This window comes from Protopterus annectens, chromosome 12.part0 (genome assembly GCF_019279795.1).
Source record: "Protopterus annectens isolate FY-2018-M chromosome 12.part0, PAN1.0, whole genome shotgun sequence".
NCBI lineage: Eukaryota > Metazoa > Chordata > Ceratodontiformes > Protopteridae > Protopterus > Protopterus annectens.
This window is the reverse complement of record NC_056746.1, coordinates 1,043,538,563-1,043,561,198: the sequence shown is the minus strand read 5'-3', so window position 1 is coordinate 1,043,561,198 and position 22,636 is coordinate 1,043,538,563. Positions and strand designations below refer to the sequence as shown.

The 22,636-nt window shown below is 38.0% G+C and overlaps 1 protein-coding gene across 1 annotated transcript in view; it reads left to right on the top strand.

Annotated features, from left to right (window-relative positions):
- The window catches only part of BMP7 (bone morphogenetic protein 7), a 706,587-nt gene that overhangs the window by 660,524 nt on the left and 23,427 nt on the right, over nucleotides 1–22,636 (top strand). The window contains exons 5-6 of the mRNA XM_044090051.1: nucleotides 2,677–2,753; nucleotides 18,813–18,923. Coding sequence (XP_043945986.1) covers nucleotides 2,677–2,753; nucleotides 18,813–18,923 — 188 coding nt within the window. The remainder of the gene's footprint in view (nucleotides 1–2,676; nucleotides 2,754–18,812; nucleotides 18,924–22,636) is intronic.

The window sequence follows — 22,636 nt, the reverse complement described above, 5'->3', positions numbered from 1 at the left end:
ACGACGTGATATTTGGAAAAAGGCAAAGCAGTTAATCGGTAAAGTGGCATGAGACGTTACCTTAACAAATGTTAAGTACTCCCTGCTTGAGTTGTTAAGGTCAAGTGTCATGCTAGGCAGTAAAAATCTGCTAGTACTGTCCAGGAAACTTCAGTGGCAGAATAAAAAATTTGGATCTGCCTTTTGTCCGTACAGATAAGATGTTGCTAACTTCCTCTTATAAACATAAAAAAGTATCTTGAATAACAGGAAGTGTGTTCAGCTACATTTTCTGAAGGATATGAAGTCTGAAACTTAAATGTATGCCATTATTTAATTACTTCAATCCTCAGTGGTTTCTCTGAAAACTACAGATTTTAAGAGGAACAGAAAAAAATAAGAAGCAATAATCTGGATGTGCTGTGAAAATCATTAAGTGTTTTACAGCTTTGAAAGCCAGCAAAGCACTCAGCTTTTTTTAGTGTAACTGGTAGTACATGGAGTAGATAAAGCTCGATGTACCAACAAAAATTATGACTAGGTCTCCGATCCTAACCTGCAATTATGTGTTCTTGACATGGATGCCAAGATTCACCTCTTGGGCATTATAATCTTCTGTTATTGACATGAATTTTATACAAAATTAGCTGCTGTTATTTTTCAACCCATTGACGATGCCAATTATTCCTGTGTTTTGCAACTCATTGACTATGTCAGTTTTTCAGAAGTACGTTTGAGGGATATTCAGTTAAAGACCCATGAAAATATATTTAAGGTCGTAATGTAATATCACAGTGGCTCCCATTTGGAATTCCCATAATTCTGAGTTCTGAAATTACAGAGGTAAAAAAATGTACATGAGAAAGTGGATGTTGGCAATTGCCATTGTTTTTTAAAGTTGTTGAACTCACCCAAATCCCAGATACTTCATATTTTCACACATCAGTTCTCACTGTTCTGGGACTTGCACTTTTAAGACTTGGAATTTAAAAAAAAAACATTACCTGTGGTAACATGCCAGCTTTCTGTTTAGGATTTTTTTCTAACATTCTCATTTTTGTTGGAAAATTTTAAATTTATACAAAATTGTTTGCCTTCTTATGGTGGTTAAGATATTTATCCCATATCACTCACAGTAAGACGTCCTGTTCGATTCTCAGCTAGAGCGTCTTCTGTGTGGAGACATGCGTGAATGGGCGTACCTTCGTTGAAGGTTGTGCGTCAGGGCCGGCAACTCGGCACGTAAAAATCTACTGCCAATCATTAGCGGACCAGAGTTCCGCTGTGGCGACCCCTAACCGGGAAAAGCCAAAAGACACAACAACAACACAAGCATTTGAAACTTACTTACTACTATGGTTTACTGTGTCTCCTCAAAGCCTAAATTCTGTTGCTGTCTATGTATGAAACTGGTATCTGAAAATTACAACCCCCTGAAACATATTAATTTGCATGAAAGTTTCATGCAGATGCAGCCAGCTACAAACAAAATATTTTTGGAGGGGGCAAGCCCCCATGCACCTTAAGCCTCTCACAAACCCGTACTTGTATAGTCTGACTATGTGGACATTGCAGCTGCAGAAAGCACGTTAGTTAACTGATAAATGCCTATCTTTGCTGAAAATGCACAGCTGCTATATTTACATTCAACAAAATTTGCATTCTCAAGGGAAATTAACAACCTTTTTCTTCAATAAGCCCCTAATCTTTATCCCTACATTCAGAATTGTGGTCTTCAGACATAACTGCTGTTAGAGAGGTAATATTTTTTTTCTTTATGCAAAATATTTAAAAACAACAAAGCAAAATTCAAATATTGTGCATATTTCATCAGTTTACTGCAGACTATTTCAGCAGAAAAAAACAGCACATAGTGTGTGTGTGTGTGTGTGTGTGTGTGTGTGTGTGTGTGTGTGTGTGTGTGTGTGTGTGTGTGTGTGTGTGTGCGCGTGTGTGTGTGTGTTTGGAAAGTTAGAATACATTGCACGCTGTATCTGACAGCAACTAGCTGAAATTCATTACTGTGGCCATTTTTATGTGCTTGGTCATTAAAATGATCACAGTTAGACGTCTGAAGTGTACACATTCTTTAAGGTGGCTGTAAGTGGGAGCAGCTTATTGCCCTCTGCTGTATTTTGATCACAGTTAAATAGCTATTCGTCTGGCTTAGATAAAATTATTTGAGTAAAACAAGGTGAAGTACATTTCTGTGACCATTACTATGATGATGATGATGATGATGAGGGTTGGGAGGGTGGCCTAATGGTTAAGGTGTTTGCCTTACAAACACAAGGTGCAGGGTTCAAGTCTCCCAAGGGATAATTGGCTAGACTTAAAGTGGCTCGCAAGGGCAGTTAGCGTAGTACTAATCTATGAATCTATGAACATATGATTGTTATCATCATCATTATTATTATTATTGCTGTTATTATTATTATTATTTTATTTTATTTTAAGTGATTGACACAATCTGTTCTTTTATCACAGTTAAACTCCCACTGTTTTGCCATAATATAGCCTCATTCTAGTTAGCATCACCCATTATGTTGCTTTCTGAAGCCTGCCCCCATTGATTTTAAATCACTAGTTGCCATTACTTAAAAATGTGTAGAGACAGTATACACCATGGCAGTGGATTGCAGAAATGGAGCATGTTGACATTTTGGACCAAACTAATTTCCCTTTATTTCTGCACAGAAAACAGCAGTACTGACCACAAGCAAGCTTGCAAGAAACATGAACTCTTTGTTAGCTTCCGTGATCTTGGCTGGCAGGTAAGTACTCTTTGGTTTTAACAATTATTCAGTAAGTAGAACCCAAGAGTAAAATGCATAATCTAAGTAGATAGGGCTGTTAAAGTTTTGAATTGGTGATGTGATTATACTTGCAAGTCTGATCAAGTTATAACTCCCCTGTCCATATTGCTGAGAAGGAGAATGCAGAAATGCTGGTGTATTCCTAAGCTGAATCTCTCTTTCAGTTCATCTAAAACTACTGTTTTGTGTTGTGGTCAGATAAATAGTGTAAATCTACTTTATGTATAACTTGTGCAGAGCTTTTAGATGGTAATATTCCTCATAAGTGTGTTTCAGTTCATTATGAAGCATTGCATAGTTTGCTAGTAAATAGCATATGCTATTTATGGTTTAGTTTAATTGACTGTGACATTTCAAATGACATTTTGCAGTTTATGGTATCCATTCAACTACCTGTTGCATTCTACATAGCCACATATCTTGCAGTGAGTAGCTAAGATAGATACATATTATTACGTTTAATAAATATTTTGCTTTTGTGTGTCTTCTGTTGAGGGTCTAGTATTTTGTTTATATTCAACAGAAGCATCTTACTGAATGTTTCCTGGTGTTGAGGTCCAGCACTCAAGGTGCAGAAGTTTCTGCTGTGCACACCCGCATATCCCTCATCATGGAAAGCATACACACTAGCCCCATGAATCTTAATGCTTTGTAGTGATGATGCTGTTCCAAGCTTGCCTAATACATGCACTGTAAAGTTCAGTATTTATTGCCTTTTGCTTTATTTACCTTCACTGAGTTCCTGGGGTTGTCAGCCTACAAAAGAGCTGCAATAGGAACTGCTTCTTATACCTTCAAGAATGGGATAATGTTTTTCAGAGGAAGTGAATGAGTGACTTCCTCTATAAGGTTAGGTTGGAGAAAATGTAAAAAGTAAAAGACCATGAAGCTTTTCTTTGCCTCTGGCCTGTATTCCCTCTGTAGCTCACTTTGTATTTAGTGGTATGTGAGCCTGTGCTAGCAACAATCTCCTCTTCTTTATATGAGGCAGTAACATCACTTGTTTTAAATGGTGATAGTGAGTATGGTCACTTAGGTGCTCACATACTTTTTAAAGCAAAACCTGGAGGGGCACCACATTTTCCCCAAACTGAAAAGTACAGTTGTTTTTTTTTGTCATTTTGAGACTTTAAGTTTTTAAATATGTCCCCATGGCTGAACTTGGATTTGCAAGCTTGATTTTGTCTGTTCTGCAGAGATAAAGCAGAGTTTTTGGGCTAATTGCAGTCAAGAAGGTGTCTACTGATTTTTCATGGGTGTACTGCTTCTTTGACTGTGTATCCATTAATTGTGGAACTTCACAGTCTTTTTGACAAATGGGTGAGTGGAGGTTTACAGAACTTATTGTGTGAATGATGCCATGGATGCTGTGACTATGGTAGAAGTGGTAGGCCTCTGCCTGTGTGGAATGGCTTCAATATTTATTTCATCTCTGGATGATAAGATCACCAAGCTGCTTTTGATTTCTTCTTCCTAAATACAGTTGCTTTTGAAGATGTCTCCTCAGGAATCACCAGGGATCTCCATGTCAAGAGACAAGATCCTGCTGCCAGACTATATACCCTTGCACCATCCACCATGCCTATGTTCCTCAGTCAACTATTTCAGTTCATGGGTTAAAAAATGTTGCCTCCTCAGAGGCTGTGGTGTAAGTATCCCATAGGATATCCAAGACTTCCAGCTAAATCATCTACTGGAGTGGATTCTCTGGTATTCCTTGCCAGTCTTACCTTCCACAGTACATGCTTGTTGGGGAGTTCACTTCTATACATGGAGCCCAACATAGGTACCATCACAGAGGATGATGAATTCAGCAAGAAAAGGGGAGTAGTGTTGCTGGAAATGAAGTCATCTTCATGTCTTGGTGAGTACCTTCACATGGTGGACTGTGTTTTCACAAAATCTCACCAAGATGACACCAATGTATAGACTGTAACTTATAAAGCATTTATCACTGGGAGAGGTAGATTAAAAAAATAAAAAGATAGCTCAGTGCACAAGTCACCAGATTAAAAGGAGCCCAATCCTAGTGTGCAAACTGGTGCCAGGACTGGAAAAAATGTCAGTGTAGAATCCTCAAGACATGGAAACATTCCTGGAGTGGGGGTTAGGCCAGGCTCAGGTGGAGGATGACCCCACTGTTGTAGAAGGAATTAGTAGTCCACAAAAAACACAAAGGCTGACTGGTCAAAAAAGAGTCACAAAAGATGACAAAGTGGACTGCTGAGGATAAGGAAGTAATTATATATTGTTACTGCTATGCTAGAAGTCCAGAATTTCAAGATATAAGATATTCAGAAAGATTGAGAGGAATTAGAGAAAAGAAAAATATTTGCATTCTTTAATAAAAACATCCATGAAAAACATTACATGGACAAAGAAACTTTGGGCCACCTGAAAAAAGAAGTAACAGAGGAAGTGTAAAAATATAAAGAACAAAGTTCAGCGATTTTGAAACGTATAAAAAAGAAACATGGACAGTCGAAAGAAAGTGTTCTTATATGGTACAATGTTTATGCAAAGGAAAAGGCAAACTAATCAACACAAAAAAGCAGTTCTAAAGATATTTGAAGAGAAATATAGACAAAGGCATACAGATATAGAACATTTCACAATAACAAAAAAACAATAAGAATGCAAAGGGGGAACATAGAACTCAAGATTAGTAAGGTAGAAGTTAAACAAAGAGAAACTGAATTTATGGAATATCTGCGAAGTGAAGGATTTAGTGTACAAAGTCTAACACAGATAATGTCAGAGCATGATGAGGAGCGGAAGACATTTTAAGAAGAATAAGAAGTGCGGACATAGGAAAGAAAAAGAGATTTGATATTGTGTGATATTTATGCAAAGGAGAAACCAAAACTAATTGATACAAAAAATTAGCACCAAAGCTATTTGAAGAGAAATACAGGCAAAGGCACCCAGATGAGGAAAATTTAAAAATTCAAAAATAAAAAAAAAAACAAAGAGGGAAAGTAGAAAAGAGGATTAGTAACATAAAAGTTAAAGAATACAAACTGAAGTTATGGATTATCAGATGGAAAAACGATTCCCCAAATTAAGGAGAAACAGGTTGAACAGGAAGCATGTGATCACTTACCGCATGATGCTGCTCTAGTCCCTTTAGAAGGAACAAGTATAAAAGTTCAGTTGGAGTTGCACATCAAGGGAAGGAGTAGGAAACAGTGGCAACTCTGATACAGGCAATGTTGTGGAGAGATTGGCCGGTGAGTTCCCATAAAAAAGGAGGAGCAGTATATGATTCAGAATGCAGCTGAAGAGGATATGTCACAGTAAGACATTCTAGAACTTTCTGTAGAATGCCCACAAAAATATGCCCTCAGTTTAGAAGAAAATAATCTAAGGAAATAGTTGCTGACTTAATGGAGGTGGATAAATGTATTAAGATTGATAAAATAACTAGATTACAGAAAGTAAATAAGACCTGAAGTGTTAAAAGTCTGATAAAACAGATGAATGGAATAATCAAAGCTATTAACAGAAATTCATGTGATATAAGTAAATAGGATACATTACTGTGCAGCCAAATAAATAACAGATAAAGTCTTACCACAAAAACACACAGCACTAAAGGAAAAGAAAATAGAAGAAAGCAAATGCCATCATGGAAGCATCAAATAGAGAAATCTGTAAAGCAATTAAAACAAGAAGCATCACTAGTAGAAGAATGTAAAAGAGGGAACAGATCAACAAAAATACTGAGATGTGGTGTAAGCAACCCACAGTATCTGTCATACACTATTGCAAATAAAAAAATCTAACAGTATCAGTAAAGGCAGAAACATTTAGGAGATATGCAGATAAGTATAAAGGGAAAAGTACAAAGTAAGCAATTCATTGATGACTTAAAAAGTCTTATGTAGAACTGGGAAACAAAGCAAATGGAATAGAAACACCAGCAAAAAAGAAGACACATTTTGGAGAAATATTTATGAAGACTCTGTGGAATATCAAAGATGCTGTATGGAGAGAAAAATTAAAAGAACTACTAGGGAATTCAAATGTGCAGGATATGAAATGGGATAAAGTTATGACCAGACAAATTGAAACAGGACTGAGAAAAATTACTAATTGGAAAACACCCCAGGCTTGAATGCAGTACCTAACTTCTGTTAAAAAAATATTAACATCATTACACAAGAATTAAGCCCCAAGTAAGAATTATTTATACGCAACTCCCGAACATACACCAACCTGGTTAACAACAGGAAAAACGATACTCCTTCTTAAGAGTGAAGCTTTAAGCCATCCTAAAAGCTGTAGACCAATAACTTGCCTTCCAATTATGATACTGAAATTGATGCAGAGTTTATAATCATTTTGAAGAAAATTCAATTATGACACTAGAACAAAATGGTAAGAAAAGAAAGTTATATATAGAACAAAGGATCATTTGTTGCTAAATAAATGATAATGGAGAATTGTAAAGAGGGGAATAATCGAAGTATGGCATGGACAGATTACAAAATGCATCTGGCAACATCTCACATTCATGGATAAAAGAGTGTTTACAGATGTATAAGATACACACTACAATGATCAGTGGCATTACAGTGACCATAAAACAGTGACAAACCACTTTGCAATTAAGTCACGACAAAAGGCAAATTATTATCTCAGGGATAAAAATTCAAACAGGGATATTCCAGGGTAAATCTTTGTCACCGCTGATGTTATGTTTTGCCCTTAACCTATTAAGCTGTTTATTTAACAGATTAGGCCTTGGTTATAATTTGGCTCCCAGAAAATAAACTTGTTTAAAAAATTTCTCATCTGCTTTTTGTGGATGACTTCAAACTATGAAGTCCATTAGAGGAGGAGTTGAAAGCACAACTGCAAGTGGTTAAAACTTTCTTAGGTGGTATAAGAATAACATTTGGTCTTGATAAACGTGCAAAAGCAATGTTTAAAGCAGGAAAATTGCAGTACCAAGAAAATATAATTTTGGGACAGGAATGTGATATAAAGGAACTTTAGAAGGAAGGAGTTTATAAATATTTGGCAGTTGATAAAGGATCTGCAACAAAACATGAACAAATGTGACTAAAGCTCAATAAAGAATTTGTCAAAAGACTAAAAATAATATTGAAAACATCCTTGGCATCTAGGAATAAAGTCTAAGCTATAAACCAATTTTTGTTTCCTGTTGTAACTTACAGTTTTGGTGTGATTGACTGGGCACAAAAGGTATTGGATCCGTTGGACAGAAAAACAAGAAAAATGCTTCATGCGTATCAAATGATATGTAAAAATCACTGTTTACCAGGATTATGTACTCCATGCTCTGAAGGAGGCATGGGCCTTCTCGAAGTTGATTTTATATATATAGATCTGCAGTAATGGGATTGCATACATATCTGCTGATGTAATCAGATCCAAACATAGAGTTTTAAAACATAAGGAGAGGAAGTCAAAGATGACTGCTCTGCTTAGTTTAGCAGAAGCATACGGATGGCAAGTGGGAATGGAAATCAAACCAGAAGTAGACAAAAATCAGATAGCAACTGAATGTGCTCTAAAACAAAAGAAGGAATATAAGGAGAAGGATCAGATGAGAAGGCAAGATAAATGGAAAAGCCAATAATGTAGAGCAATTGTGGAGATCTCCTGAAACAACCTCAGGCTAATCAGGATTTGACAATGGAATGATTAAGGAGAGGTGAGTTGAAGCCAAAGGATGAAAGGTTGATAATGGCAGTCCAGGACAGTGGAATACATACATGTTGGTTGACAAAGTCCCTTTAACATGTGGCAGAAACAGACAAATGTAGGCTCTGTAAAAAAGAAATTGAAACAGTCGCACACCTTGTTGCTGGGTGTGATGCACTCATGGCAGAGGGACCTTACACTGAAAGGCACAGTAATGTGGTAAGATTTTGCATTGGGGATTGTGCAAATTGTGCAAACACTACAATATAGAAGTAACTGGGAAGTATTGGAAACCTGAACCACAAAGCATTATAGAGAATGATAAAGTATATATATATCACATGAGATCAACCATTAGAACAGTTCAAAAAATAGCTGGGAGAAGACCAGATATTGCAGTTCATGAAAAAAGACAAAAGTAGCATTGATCATTGAATTCTGCTGTACCTAACAATCACAATGTCTCATGTACAGAGAGACACAAAGTCATAAGATATCAGATATACAGGCAGAAATCAGAGCAATGTGGAAGAAGGATACCCAGACAGTTCTTATAGTAGCTGTAGCAGTAGGTCTATTAAAGAACAGTCTACAGTCGTATTTAGATATGCTACAAATACATGTAACCCCATATGAATTGCAGTGGGAGTCACTTCTGGGCACATTGCTAGTACTGCAAAGAGCACTTTTTGCTAACATCAAAGATTTAAACAATAATAATTTCATGAACTTTAATTATACACTGACTTAGGAATGGGGTCCATTCCTGTCATGGTATTAGAAACCCAAAAGATCTGGAGAAATTAAACTGGGATAGTTTTACATTAAACCTGTTGTTGAATGGCTATATCCTGGAGTTGCAAAGTTAGCATGGTTAGGCCTTCCCTGGCTGACCAAGGGCATTCAGAGGTCTTGTTGGCACATTTGCAGTCTCTTCTCCTAAATGAGATGACTGATCTGATGATGTAACCAAATAAGAGACAAGCTTTTATACTCATGTCTTCCTTGTTTTATGGAGGCATGTGCTCTGTGTGTGTGTGTGTGTGTGTGTGTGTGTGTGTGTGTGTGTGTGTGTGTGTGTGTGTGTGTGTGTGTGTGTGTGTGTGTGTGTGTGTGTGTGTGTGTGTGCGCTTGCTCGAGCGATGTATGTGTGCACATGCATGTGTGGAGATGGTGGTATTTCACCCTAATTTGGACTTCTGTGAGCTCTCAGATTTCTTTGGAATGTGAGGTTCCATTTGCTTCCTCCCAAGGTCCAGATATTCTTTTTGGAACTAAGGTGTTGGATGACAACTTTAACTTTTCAGTATCTGTTAAATCCACAGGAGTATTGTGTACTTTACCTAAGTTTGCAGCATTTCTGTTTTATGGTACTATCCTTTGGATTCATGTGCACCTAAGGTACATGGCTGATTGTTTCAGGTCCCCTATTATGAATCCTTTTGATGCAGTTGGGTTGGACTTTGACATGGCTGTATTCTTTGGGTTTAGCCACAATTGGATTTCTCTCACTGGATTGGTTGTAGACTTCATGCAGTGTTGTTATTTCCTCAATCTAGACACAGCCTTGGAAGCTTTTTTTTTTTTTTGTTTTAAAACAAGACACCTTTATTGAATTATCACATACGACATAGAGAATCATACATTTATGTAAATGAAAAAAAAACATATTGACATACTTTCAGTTGCAAACATTATACTTCACTTGTAATCTATACAGTCATTGTCAGTCAAATATGACATAGTTCTTTTAATTCCTGCCTTCCCTTAAACATTATTCCTCCTCCAAAACATTATTCAGAATGTATTGTTCCAACAATTACCATTTTTATGTAATTTGTTCTTACCCTTTTCTAAAGATCCCATTTCCAGTTTGTTTATCTTAGTTGCTATATTCATTACTTCTAGTACAGTTGGTTTAGACTTTGATTTCTGTTTTCTAGTAATTGCTTTTTTTGGCAACCATCAGAATTAAATTCATTAAGGCCTTACTATGTCTAGGCAATTCCGATTCTGTATTACAGCTCAAAAAATCATTTCTTTAGTTACACCAATTTTTTCACCCGATATTTCAGAGAGAGTAGTCTGTAGGGGATTTTTAAAGTCTGCCAGCTCATTACACCCTCAAGATATATGTTTCTAATTATTTTTTCTTCCCCATCACACTTCTAACATTTGCAATCTACCTGAGGAAAAATTCTTTGGAGTCTGCTTGGGGTATAGAAATACGTATGCAAACACTTCCAAGCAAATATCCTAAATCTTCTATACTTTTTTGCATATTTGGGAGCCATACATATATCCTCCCCCCATTGTTTCTTTGTGAATTGCTTATCCAGTCTGTCCTCCCAATACTTTCTAACCTCCTCTGATTGATTCTTAAAGTAATCATGCAATGTTTTATATGCCCTACTAATTATCCCTTTTTAAACAGCAGCTTCTGTACTAGATTCTACTAAAAAGTTTACCAGAGCTGGTCTTTTGCTTAGGTTCCCCATATTTCTTTCACTTTGCCTATACTCTTGATATCAATCCTTCCTTGACAGGGAAGGCAATCTCTAGCCTGCAGTCCAAATTAATTTTGGCCTCTTCCCATTCTATCACCTTTCCCTCTCTTAATTATTTGCTCCCAGTACCTTGGTCCCTTTACCAGTTTTCTCCAGTAAAATTCCAGCCCCTCTCACCTATTCTCTGTACCCCAAATTGCAGTCTTCCTTATCTGGAACACTGAGAATCTTGACTCCTGGCGTATGATGCATGGGCATCTTTCTCATAGGTGTAGTGGCAACATCTTTAGCAGTTTGTCTGGTGCAACTGTTTATTAGAATACTGCAGTGAATGGCATATTATCAGTAGTGGTGAAGGTTTTACTCCCATTATAGCTTTTCATAATTTGTACTCTTTTTGCTTTGGGGACTGCTGAACATGTCCCCTCAGTCTGGATAATGTGGCTTCTTTGTTTTATGTGCTGGCATTTTTGAATTTGCTTTTGTTGGCAGAGTCAACAGCAGTGTGGGACCCATCTAGAAGAGTCTATGGCCAAGATTATATGGAGAAACTTCAAATAGTGCCTCTACTTTAGCTTTCTGGAACTGGGAACTGTGCTGCTGGCTGTTCTGGACTTGGGGAGCTGCATGAGACTAGAATATCTTCTTGACAAGCTGAACATTCATAAGATAGTGGAGTATCTCAACAGGTTGGGACAAAGACTACAAGGATAAAATTGAATTCAGACAGTGGGTTTCTACCTGGGGTATATTGTTCACTATTTGTGTTTTCATAGGTTCATAGGTAGGTACTAGGCTGTTGGCCCTAGGGCCTATATAAGCCCAGCCACCCAAGAAAATTATTTTCCTGTGCCCTGTTGAGCAGAGACACAGAAGTGATCCCTGGGATGAATTTCCTGTCTCCCATGAAATCATCAAGATTTTTCTTGAAGAGTGCTAATGAGGAGCTTTGTTGATATAGATAGGTAGTTTGTTCCAGAGTATGGGACAGGGGGATGAGTTTGCCATTGTGGACATGTTGATCCATAAAGTAAATCCCATGAGCTGCAATTTCATCAAGTTTGCAACCAGACTGTCTTCTGGAGGTGGGACAATGAAGATGGAGCTGTTTGCTTGTGAAAACAGTATTCTACCCAGGTTTTGCACTCATGCACTTTTGCCATCATGCTTCATGGCTACTATGTTTCTAATTCTTTTTTATGGACTCTTTAATTGATTGACTCATTGTAAAGCCTGCCTGTAGTTGTCGAACACTGTCATTTTAGCCATCAGAACTAAAAAGATCTTCACTCCTGTGGAAAAAGCACCCTGAAGATCACTGTTTATAGCAGTCTGAATGTCAGTCTCATTAGTCTGATGTGCTGTTTGAAATTTCTTCTCTTCAGCTTGGTTCCTAGTGAATAATGTTTATCTGTCAGTATTTTCTCATTAACCTTCAATTAACCTTTCTTTCCTCCTTGCATATGAGGCTGGTCAAATTTATGGCTCTGTAGTTGATTGGTCTGTTGAAGGTCCACCCTTATGCAGGGAAATGACAATAGTTGTTCTCCATTTTTTTTTTTTTTTTTATTTATTTATTTATTTATCATTTGTTGACCGGGAAAGTCCGACTAGGTTCCACAGAGCCTGTTTTCAGAGGAGGCCCGGGGAGAAATGCTCCAGATGCATGTCTTTGGAATGTGGGAGGAAACCGGAGTACCCGGAGGAAACCCACGCGAACACAGGGAGAACATGCAAACTCCACACAGAAGGCACCCCAGCCGAGAATCGAACCAGAGAACCTCTTGCTGTGAGGTGACAATGTTAACCACTGCACCACTGTGCTTGGTACAAAACCTGTATGGAGGCTGGGATTGAACAGTGTTGTTAGGGATGTGGCTAAATCATGCTTCATGCTATTTAAGATGTGTCCAGGGTATTGTCAGGACCCATCAATGCAGCATTTTTAGCTTTGATAGTACTTTTAGGACTTAGTCTTGTGTAATAGCTGGAGGTGAGCTAGTTTTTGGTATGTCTTGAGGGACAGAAGGAGAGGAGAAAGGGGTAAAGTTAGAGCTAAATTTATTGGCCAGTAGGTTCGCTGTATTTTCAACCTCACTGTAGATAACATCATTCACAATCAGCTCAGTGCATTGCTGCATTCTGCTTTTGAGATTCCAGACATAACTAAAAAATGCCTTGTAATTGTCTTTGGCTTTGGTAATTATCTTCGTAAACTACACAGTTTAGCCTTGTCAGCCTTATTCAATACATAGATGAACAAACTTCTTTCTAGCACCTTCAGTTGCAGAGGTTAGAAAAAGACTGTGGTTTTGTTTTGATTTGGTAGAGAAATAGCTTCTTTCTTCTTTTGAGGAATGGCTTATTTGTACACGACCCCATATTAAACAATGAAATCCAGATCTGTAAATTTTTGACCAAGGAACTACATTGCTGGGTATGATATTCCATTCTCAATTCTTTGTCACAGTAAGGTACACACTGAAGAATTCAGCTCAACAAAACATGAGGGTCTCAATCTGGATAAGTTAACATTTAAAGAACACATTCTCAAGGCAGTTATCAAATACAGCCAAAGACTAGACATGTTTTATAAAGATAGACTTTTTATTATTTATTTATTTGTTGACAATTGTTTACCAGGAAAGTCCAATAAGGCACAGTTGTCATTTTCAGTGAAGACCTGGGGAGAAAAGCTCCAAGGTATCATAAATAGAATTATATACATATCTAGTAACAAAAACATTTTACATCAGTTATTTTTCTTTCCTCCTCAGTACATTCAGCAAGTATTCCTTCACCTGAAAATTTTGCACTTTTATCACAATGGATCCAGGGGAAACAGCATGTATTCCTTGATGACAAAATCGTCTTGACAGTATTCTTTCTTTGGTCATTGCAGTCCACTTGCCCAGCTGCTGTACCATGCAGTTCAGACAGTTATTCTTCTCAGCTCCCATGAGATCATTTGCAGATTGGATGTTTCCTTTTACTCCACTTCCTCCATTTCCAATAACTTTTGTTTTATCTCCATTTCAGCTGCTTCCAGGCCCACCAACCTTGCTGAGTGTTCCTTCTCTGCTTTTTGCAGTATCATAATTTCATCTGAGTGACTTGATGTAGCTGATTTAACTGTCACCATTCTGTTATAGTTCTCCTTTATATACTCTCATAAATGTCCTATTGATTTTCATTACTTTGGTGTACATCTTATCTATTTTCTTCTGAAGTTCAGCCATTTCTGTGTCTTCTCTTTTATCAGTATTCTGTAGGCAATTGCCTGTCTCATCTACATGGCCAGCCTCCTGTGCAATGTATAGCTCCTCTTTTTCTTTGTTTTTATTACACTGACTGTGATCTTTCATTTTTTTTTCTTTCTTTGGCATCCATATTGGCTTTTCCCCTCTTTATGTTTATTTAAAATGTCTGTCTATATGCTGTTTTTCCTTTTAAATCTTGTACCTCAGGAGGGACAGCAGTAACTTTTAGAGTGGAATGCTTCAGTGGGCATTGCAGGGTCACTTGTTCTGAGTGTGAATGCTTAAGATTAAGAGAGAAACTACTAGTGAGCAGGGTCCCAAGAATGAGAATCCAGCAGTAGGCCCAACGTAGGGATCCTGCTGAAGATCAGATGTTATAAGTTACAGATGTTAAAAAAAACAACGGAACTAGAGCAAGCCTATGCCTGCACCTTAGCCCTGCCTTAGATTTTGTGTAATTTAGATGGTAACTACTAATAACCTGAATCTTGCATCTTTCACCTGGCCCCTATACTATTGTACCTCCTTCATTTACTCTATCCTTTATTTGGTTTGCTTTGTTTTGTCTTCATTATTTATGAATTCCTCATTTGAATGACACTCCACTAATGTATCTGGAAGTGCATTTCCCGATGTCTCCCATTGTGTGTATATAATATACTACGTAAAGTCATCCTTGCTGTTTCCCCATTCTAGAAGCGACTTCTGAACTGTTTGACTCTTTGTTCTTCTCTTCATTTTCTACTTTTGTCACTTGGGGTTCAGTATCGGATTTTTTGCTTCCCTCTCAAAAGTCACCATTACAGGTAAGCATGTATCCTCATCTGAAGTCATTAAGCATGTCAGACACATGCAGAAATGGTTCAAACTCTTTGCTTGTTTTTTCTCCTTCTCTCCATGTATCTTTGGTCTTAAGGTATGTATATCCAAAGTAAGGTGTGACTTTTAATGTCAGATACTGCCTGTGACATAGGAACAAATGCTTTGCATTTGCCTGTCTCAAGCATAGCAAAAGCAGTGTCACACACCTTTCATTTATCTTGCTTTTCCCTATTGCTTAGCAGCTCCTCGGTCTTCCTGCAATGCCTGTACACCTGCCTCTTTGGAATGCTGTTCTCTAAAAAGAGTGATATTTTTCCAGTATCCAGTGCTGCTATTCTGCCTTTTATAAACTGGATGTTTTGGCACTTTCCACAGGGACATATATTTGCAACAACACTTTGTAATATGCAGCCTAGTCTGTTTAATGATTTTAAAAGACTTTTGTCTTTTTTAAGTCTTGTAATTGGCCACGTTTCTTCATTTTTGTCACACGTGTCATTACTCCAGATTTGATGACATTGGCTTTCCCCAACTCAGTGCACTATGTTTCTGATTTCTCATTAATCATAGGTCTGAACTGACAACCACTCTGCCACTCATAATACTATTTATTGTGAACATGTAGAAATATTATTATGTACGTTTGTGTAATGTGTATGCTTGTGTATATGTATATATGTGTGTGTGTGTGTGTGTGTGTGTGCGCACACACACACACACACACACACACACACACACACACACACACACACACACACACAAATATTGAGATGGGAATTTATATTTCATATGTACCTACACTGTGGAGACCTTTGTACATTCATTTGTTCTTCTAGTATGTGCAAATTTGCAGATCCTTGGGATTATGGGTTTCATTTCTGACTTTCAGGTTATGTCCTACTGCCACTAATAACTGTTATGTACATTTATTTTAAAAAATAAAGTTTAAAGGCTGTTTATTTACTAAGACTGACTGGTTTAATCATGAATGGATTAGCGGTGTGTAGATTTAACATAATGGTAAAGGTATTCATCTCATAGACACAAGATGCAGGGTTTGATACTAACCTCAAGTTGTTGGCTAGACTTAAAATGTCTGTTAAGGGCAGTTAGCCTAATATTTGCATATGAATTTATGAAAATAATTGTAAATATTTCATAACAATCAGCAAAAAAGACCAAGCATCCACCAAAGCTGATAAAACAGGAACTTTAATGCAAAAGATAAGCGTTTTCACACATAGTACTTCATCAGATCCATAAAAAAGCAACACAGGTGTATATATTTATACAATAAAACAACAACTAATCAGCCAATCAAGAAACAGTAACAATTACTGATATATACTTCGCTAATTTAAAATAGGTTTTAAGGGTACAGCAGTATTAATTCCTGGCAGTTTATCTGCTTGCAGTCTCACAATCCATTTAGCTTCAATATTCTCTAACTTATTGTTATAATCACCCTTTCTTGTACTAACATGTACTAACTGTAAAACACCAAACACAAGGAATGCCCAGGTGCAGAAGAAATATGTTTAGCCAAGGCATTAAGTACATTCATTTGCCTAATATCACCTGCATGCTGCAGAGTACGCTCTTTCAACATTCTGACAGTTTTACCTATATAAAAAGATGTACACAACTTACACCTAGCCAAATAAATCAGTCCTTTCTATCTACAATCAGCATAAAAACATGGTTTAAACAAAAAAAATCAATTACAGGATGTTGAAACTCTTGTGTGGAAGATATAAAACTGCAGGCTTTGCAATGCCTGCATGAAAAGGTATCCAAACGTTCAGGCAATGATATTGGCACATGGGCTGATTTATAAAACAGCTGTCTTTTAAGGAAAGATTATTCTTAAAAGTATAACATGGTTTCTCTCCCACAATTCCCTTAACTTTATCATCTGAAAGTAAAACAGGCCAGAATTTCTTCACAACATCACACACTTGATGTACATTGTTCCCATAAGTTGGGGACAATCTAACATTAGTAGAAGCAGTGTCATGTAAATTACCCTTAAAAGGGACATAAGGGCGATTAAAATAAGTTTGGCCTCTATCAGGATGCATAGCAGTGACAAGGATAAAACTATTTTCTAGAGACTCCTCATTGTACCCTCTAGCAAGTAAATCACCCTTAAGACATAACATAGCTTCTTTATATTGTTCTTCATCTGTGTGTAACCTAGACATCCGTAAATACTGACCTTTGGCAATATTTTTAAAAATATGCTTCAGATGCATACTATTAAAGTGTAACAGAGCATTTTTCCTACATGTTTTTTAGAGTGAGCTAGATAAAGTGCCCTCAGTCAATGTAATCTTGGTATCTAAAAATTCAATACATGTTCGTGAATGATTCAAGACAAATCTAAAACAGCTACTAGTAGATTCAAGATACTGCACGAATCTCAAAAGGTCTGACTCTAAACCATACCATAAAATAAAAATGTCATCCACAAAACGTTTATAATACATAAGATGCAGAAAGAATTCATGGTGCGATAGGACTGCGATGCACTCCCAGTCAGCCAGCACAAGGTTGGCATAACTGTTAGCGCATAGAGTCCCCATCGCCACACCAATCTTTTGTCTATAGACAGCATCATTGAATAAAAAACATTATTACAAAGCACTATTTCCATCAATGCACCTATACTGTCTATTAGTTCTGATGAATAATCAACATCGTCCATTAGATAATTCTTTAAAGACGCTATCTCCATATCATGTGGTATTACTGTGAAAAGTATCTGCACATCCATGCTGACAGGAATAGTATCATTAGCAAAAGGACCATGCATCCTAGGAAATTCACCCAGGGTGCTGAGAAAATGCTCAGTATCCTTCAAGACAGCAACAGCTGTCTCCAAAGGGTTTCTTAAGCTGTTTCTCTAAAAAAGATGGAAATAAACTCAGTGGCCCATCCCCTGCCCGAAACAATCGGACGCAGAGGTGGGTCAGTGAAAGATTTGTGCACCTTAGGTAAACCATGTATGACAGATATCATAGGTTCCAAGACTAGCATAAAATCATAAAGCCCCTTGTCAATAACTTGTTCCATTAGTAAGTCATATAAGATTATGTATATTACTAACAATAAGATTCAGCTCATTTTCAGTAATACGCTCATAAGTGGAATCATCATTAAGCATAGCAGTCATACTCATGTTATACTTAACAGTATCTAGGACCACTATGGATCTACCTTTATCTGCAGGATGTATAGTTGAATTATTATTAGTTCGTAATTCACGTAGCGCTTTAAATTCTTCATGTGTCAGATTACAGAAATTGTTCTTTTTCATGTCGTTACCGAGCAACTCCTTTTCTATTATTTTAACGAAAGTTTCAAGTACAGGAGTTAATTAAGAAACAAATGTACTAGTTCGTTTAAATGCAACAGACATATTAGTAAGCTCCCCAAATGCTTATTTGAGAGCTATATTACGTACAAACAATTTAATGTCAAGTGTCACTTCCTCTAATGAAACTGGTTGTGAAGGCACAAAGCTGAGACCTCTGTCCAAAACACTTACTTGTTCAGGTGTCAAAGAAAACGAGGATAAATTATACATCAACGTTGAACTCTCTTTCTGTTGCTCTCCTCAGTAGCTGGATCATTCTCTAAGGACGGTTTCATAACAATAACAGTAACAAAAGATAAATCATGAGTTGGGTATAGCTTGTATTTGCTTTGTATCTGCTGCAGCACCAATTAAACAAATGCAATTTAATCTACAGGACTGGATCATTGCTCCAGAAGGTTACGCAGCATACTACTGTGAGGGAGAATGTGCTTTTCCTCTTAATTCCTACATGAATGCTACCAACCATGCCATTGTTCAAACACTGGTAAGTAGAAAACCTTAATGTGTATCGCAGCTGTTATAGGATTTTCAGACCATATGTTTTAAGACAAAATGCAGGGTTATGAATGAATGAAAATGGTTTTCTTTGTAGTTGATGCCTGCTTATTTGAGAGTGTGTCATCTCATGTGGTGCAGTGAAGTAAATAGCCATTTTAATTTCATCTTAAAGTTCAGTATTTCTAGAAAGAAGGATCCAGCTGATCAGACAGAAACACTCCATCTTGCCTCACCAGTACCTTTAGTTGTTCCACAAGGCTCTGTCTTATAAGTTCATCGCTAAGTATTAGGACAGTTGCCCTTGAGGGCCATTTTAAGCCTAGCCAATTTCCCTTTTTGTTTTTGAATTGATCTATCCCATTTGGTTAGAGATTGGCCTTACCCATCCCATGGTTTACAGTCATAGATTAACTGGATCATACTTTATATAATTTGAGGGGACCCATGTTTGGGATAAAGCATTTACAAACTGCCCCTGTCCATAAGTAGTACAGGGAGCAGTTCTGGGGTATATTTTCTGTTTTTCCTCCATAGCTCCAAGTTACATTTGAATATGGACAGGGATGAACTTTGTTTTATGTAGATGGGAGTCTGTTCTAGAGCAGCTGTATCCTCAGCAAGTTGTACCTATCCCGCCAAACCATTCTGTTGATGTTGCAGAAGAGGTTTATATCTTAGGAGCATGTATTTCTGATACCATTTGACATGCTGCTGTAAAGTAAATGTGTCAGTACTAGACTTGAGGATGCCTTGTATGTTAGTTACAGGTCATCTCTTAGCAGTCTGTAGGATACTGAGTATAGTGTCCAGACTTTGAGTTGTTCCGTGTAGGACTTTGTATCCTTTTAGTAAGGCATTTCTGTGGGCATTCCAGTTGTTGCATGTGTCTGGACACATACATGCCAAAGGGAGCAGTATATTCAGTGACTTGGCCTAATGAGGGCTGAGTAAAGGGTGGCAATGATGTCACAGATCTAGACACACTCCCTTTGATTATAAGCTTGTGCAAAATAGAAGGCCTTTCTTACAACAATGGACACATGTTGGTCAAAGGTTGGGTCATTGTCCACATAAGTTTCCATATCCCAAACAACTGGGTCAACTCTCAGGGGTGTATTGTTAATGTGAAGTTCCCTAGGAAAGATGACTTTCCAAAGGATGCATTTTTTGGGATTTAGTTTCAGTCCATGATTTTGGGACCAGTTATTTGTTTGGGACAAACCTTCCGGCAGAGTGTCAAAGTCATTTGGGGATTCAATGACTGCTACTGGCTTGCAGTTATCTGCAAACTTCGTCAGCCAGAGCCATTTGGTATTTACTTTTACTTTGGAAAAGCAGATGCCAAACAGGAGAGGTCTCAGCACAGAAGCCTGAGGGACTCCACTGGTGACTGGTTTCTTTGTGGAGATAACTTCCTTATTTTGATTTTGTGAGTCATATCTGTGAGCCAGTTGGCAGTCCAGGAAGTGACACAGGGGGTTATTTCCAGTTTATTTAGCTTTTCTACTATGCCTGAGTGGGAAATGTTGCCAAAAGCTTTGGTCAGGTCAAGGTAAGTGGTGTGTACCCTTTTGCCTTCATAAAATCATAGGAGGTTACTAGGCTAACAACCCCAGGGCCCTTACAAGCCTAGCCAAGTTCAACTCATGTTCCAAAGGGTATCTGGTAAAAGCAGACACTAAAATCAGCACCTAATTTCCCCTCCCCAGGAGAGACACAGGTGCAACCCCAGGAGTGAATTTCCAGTTACTCATCCAGTCATCCAAACTGAGCTTAAATAGGGCCAACAAGGAGCTTTGTTTAACATGAATAGGAAGCTTGTTCCATAGGTGGGGGAATATCTGTGAGACTAGTCTGTATCTTCATCAAGTTCTGTTGATGTCACAAACTAGGTTACGGTCCTTTGAGCGAGTGACCCATGTGGCATTTGACTTGCAAATGTGCAGCATTTCCATTAAAGCTGAGTCGGTGATTGCTGTATATACAAGATAAATTAGTACCAGGCTAACTGCCTTGTGGGTCATTCTAAGCCAAAACCAGTTGCCCATGTGAGAGTCAAACCCTGCACCTTGTGCCTATAAGGTGAACATCTTAACCACTATGCCAATCTGCCACTCCATCCATTGTTTTGGTGGCCATTAAAAAAATCATCCAGGTTGATTAAGCATGACTTGCCCTTGATGAATCTAAGCTGAGGTGTGTCCATTGTTTGGTGGTTCCCTGTGCCCTTATTGATTAGTTCCATAACTGTAATAATAATATCTCTGATAGACAAACATACTTCCTCACACTCCAGAACAACAATAAAACCAACCCCCAAAGATTCTGGAAGGGAATTTCCACCCTCCTCAACCCCAGCAAACCACCCACCCCTACCCCAGACCCAAACACCCAAGACCTAGACTTAGCTATTCAGTTTAACTCCTTTTTCATCGACTCTATTAGTAAACTCACCTCTTCCTTCTCATCCTCCCCCCCACCATCCAACACACCCCCTCCTCCTATCACAATCAACCCTACCCCCATCTCCACTTCACATGACCCATCTTCCACCTCTTCCACTACTATTACTTCCCCATCAACTGAACCCTCCTCAAACTCGCCATCTCCACTTCCCTCTCTTTTCACTTTAAAACCTGTATCTACTACCACTATTAAGAAACTCCTCCAGAAATTAAAGCCATGTAGTAATGCCCCTGATAACATTCCCTCTTATTTCCTACACATAGCTGCAGATGCCATTGCCTATCCCATTAGCATTCTAATAAACCGTTCCATCCAAGAATGCACCGTGCCTCCATTGTGGAAGCAAGCATTCATTATCCCCCTTCATAAAGGAGGCAACAACTGCAACATCAATAATTTTCATCCTATTGCTATTCTATCCCCCATTTCAAAACTTCTGGAAAAGTGTGTTCACCTCCAACTCTTGCCACATCTCTTAGATAACAACCTGCTAACCCCTACTCAACATGGATTCAGGCCAAACCATAGTACCATGACTGCCCTCTTATCCTTTCTTGAGACTGTCAATAATGCACGTGATACTGGACACATTGTCTCTACCCTACTTCTTGACCTATCCAAGGCCTTTGACACCATCTCACACAATCTGCTTTTAACTAAACTATCAAAACTCAACCTCTCTCCCTCTTCCATAAATTGGTTTTCTAGCTATCTGTCAAATAGACACCAAGCAGTTAGATGGAAGAAGGCTACTTCCCCATTCATTAGCACCCCCACTGGTGTTCCCCAAGGATCTATTCTGGGCCCCCTCCTCTTCAATATATTTGTCAATGACTTTCATCAATCTATCCCTTTTGCAAACATCATTCAATATGCAGATGACTCCACCATTATCTGCTCTGCCATCTCCCCCTCACTGCTCCAAAAACTTACTCAGCAAGCCTTTTCAATAACTGAACACTGGATGAAAATAAACCACTTAGCACTCAATGCCTCCAAAACAAAACTTATGGTTTTCACCCCTTCCAAAGCTACCTCCTTCAATACCAACTCCTTCTCAATTACCAGCCTAAATAACACACCCCTAGATCTAGTCTCTGAAACTAAGCTATTAGGAGTACTAATTGACAATAGACTTAGTTACAATTCCCATCTACTACTAAATATAAAAAAAACCCATCAAAAACTAGGCATGCTCTACCGTCAGAACCAATACCTTACAAACTCCTCCAA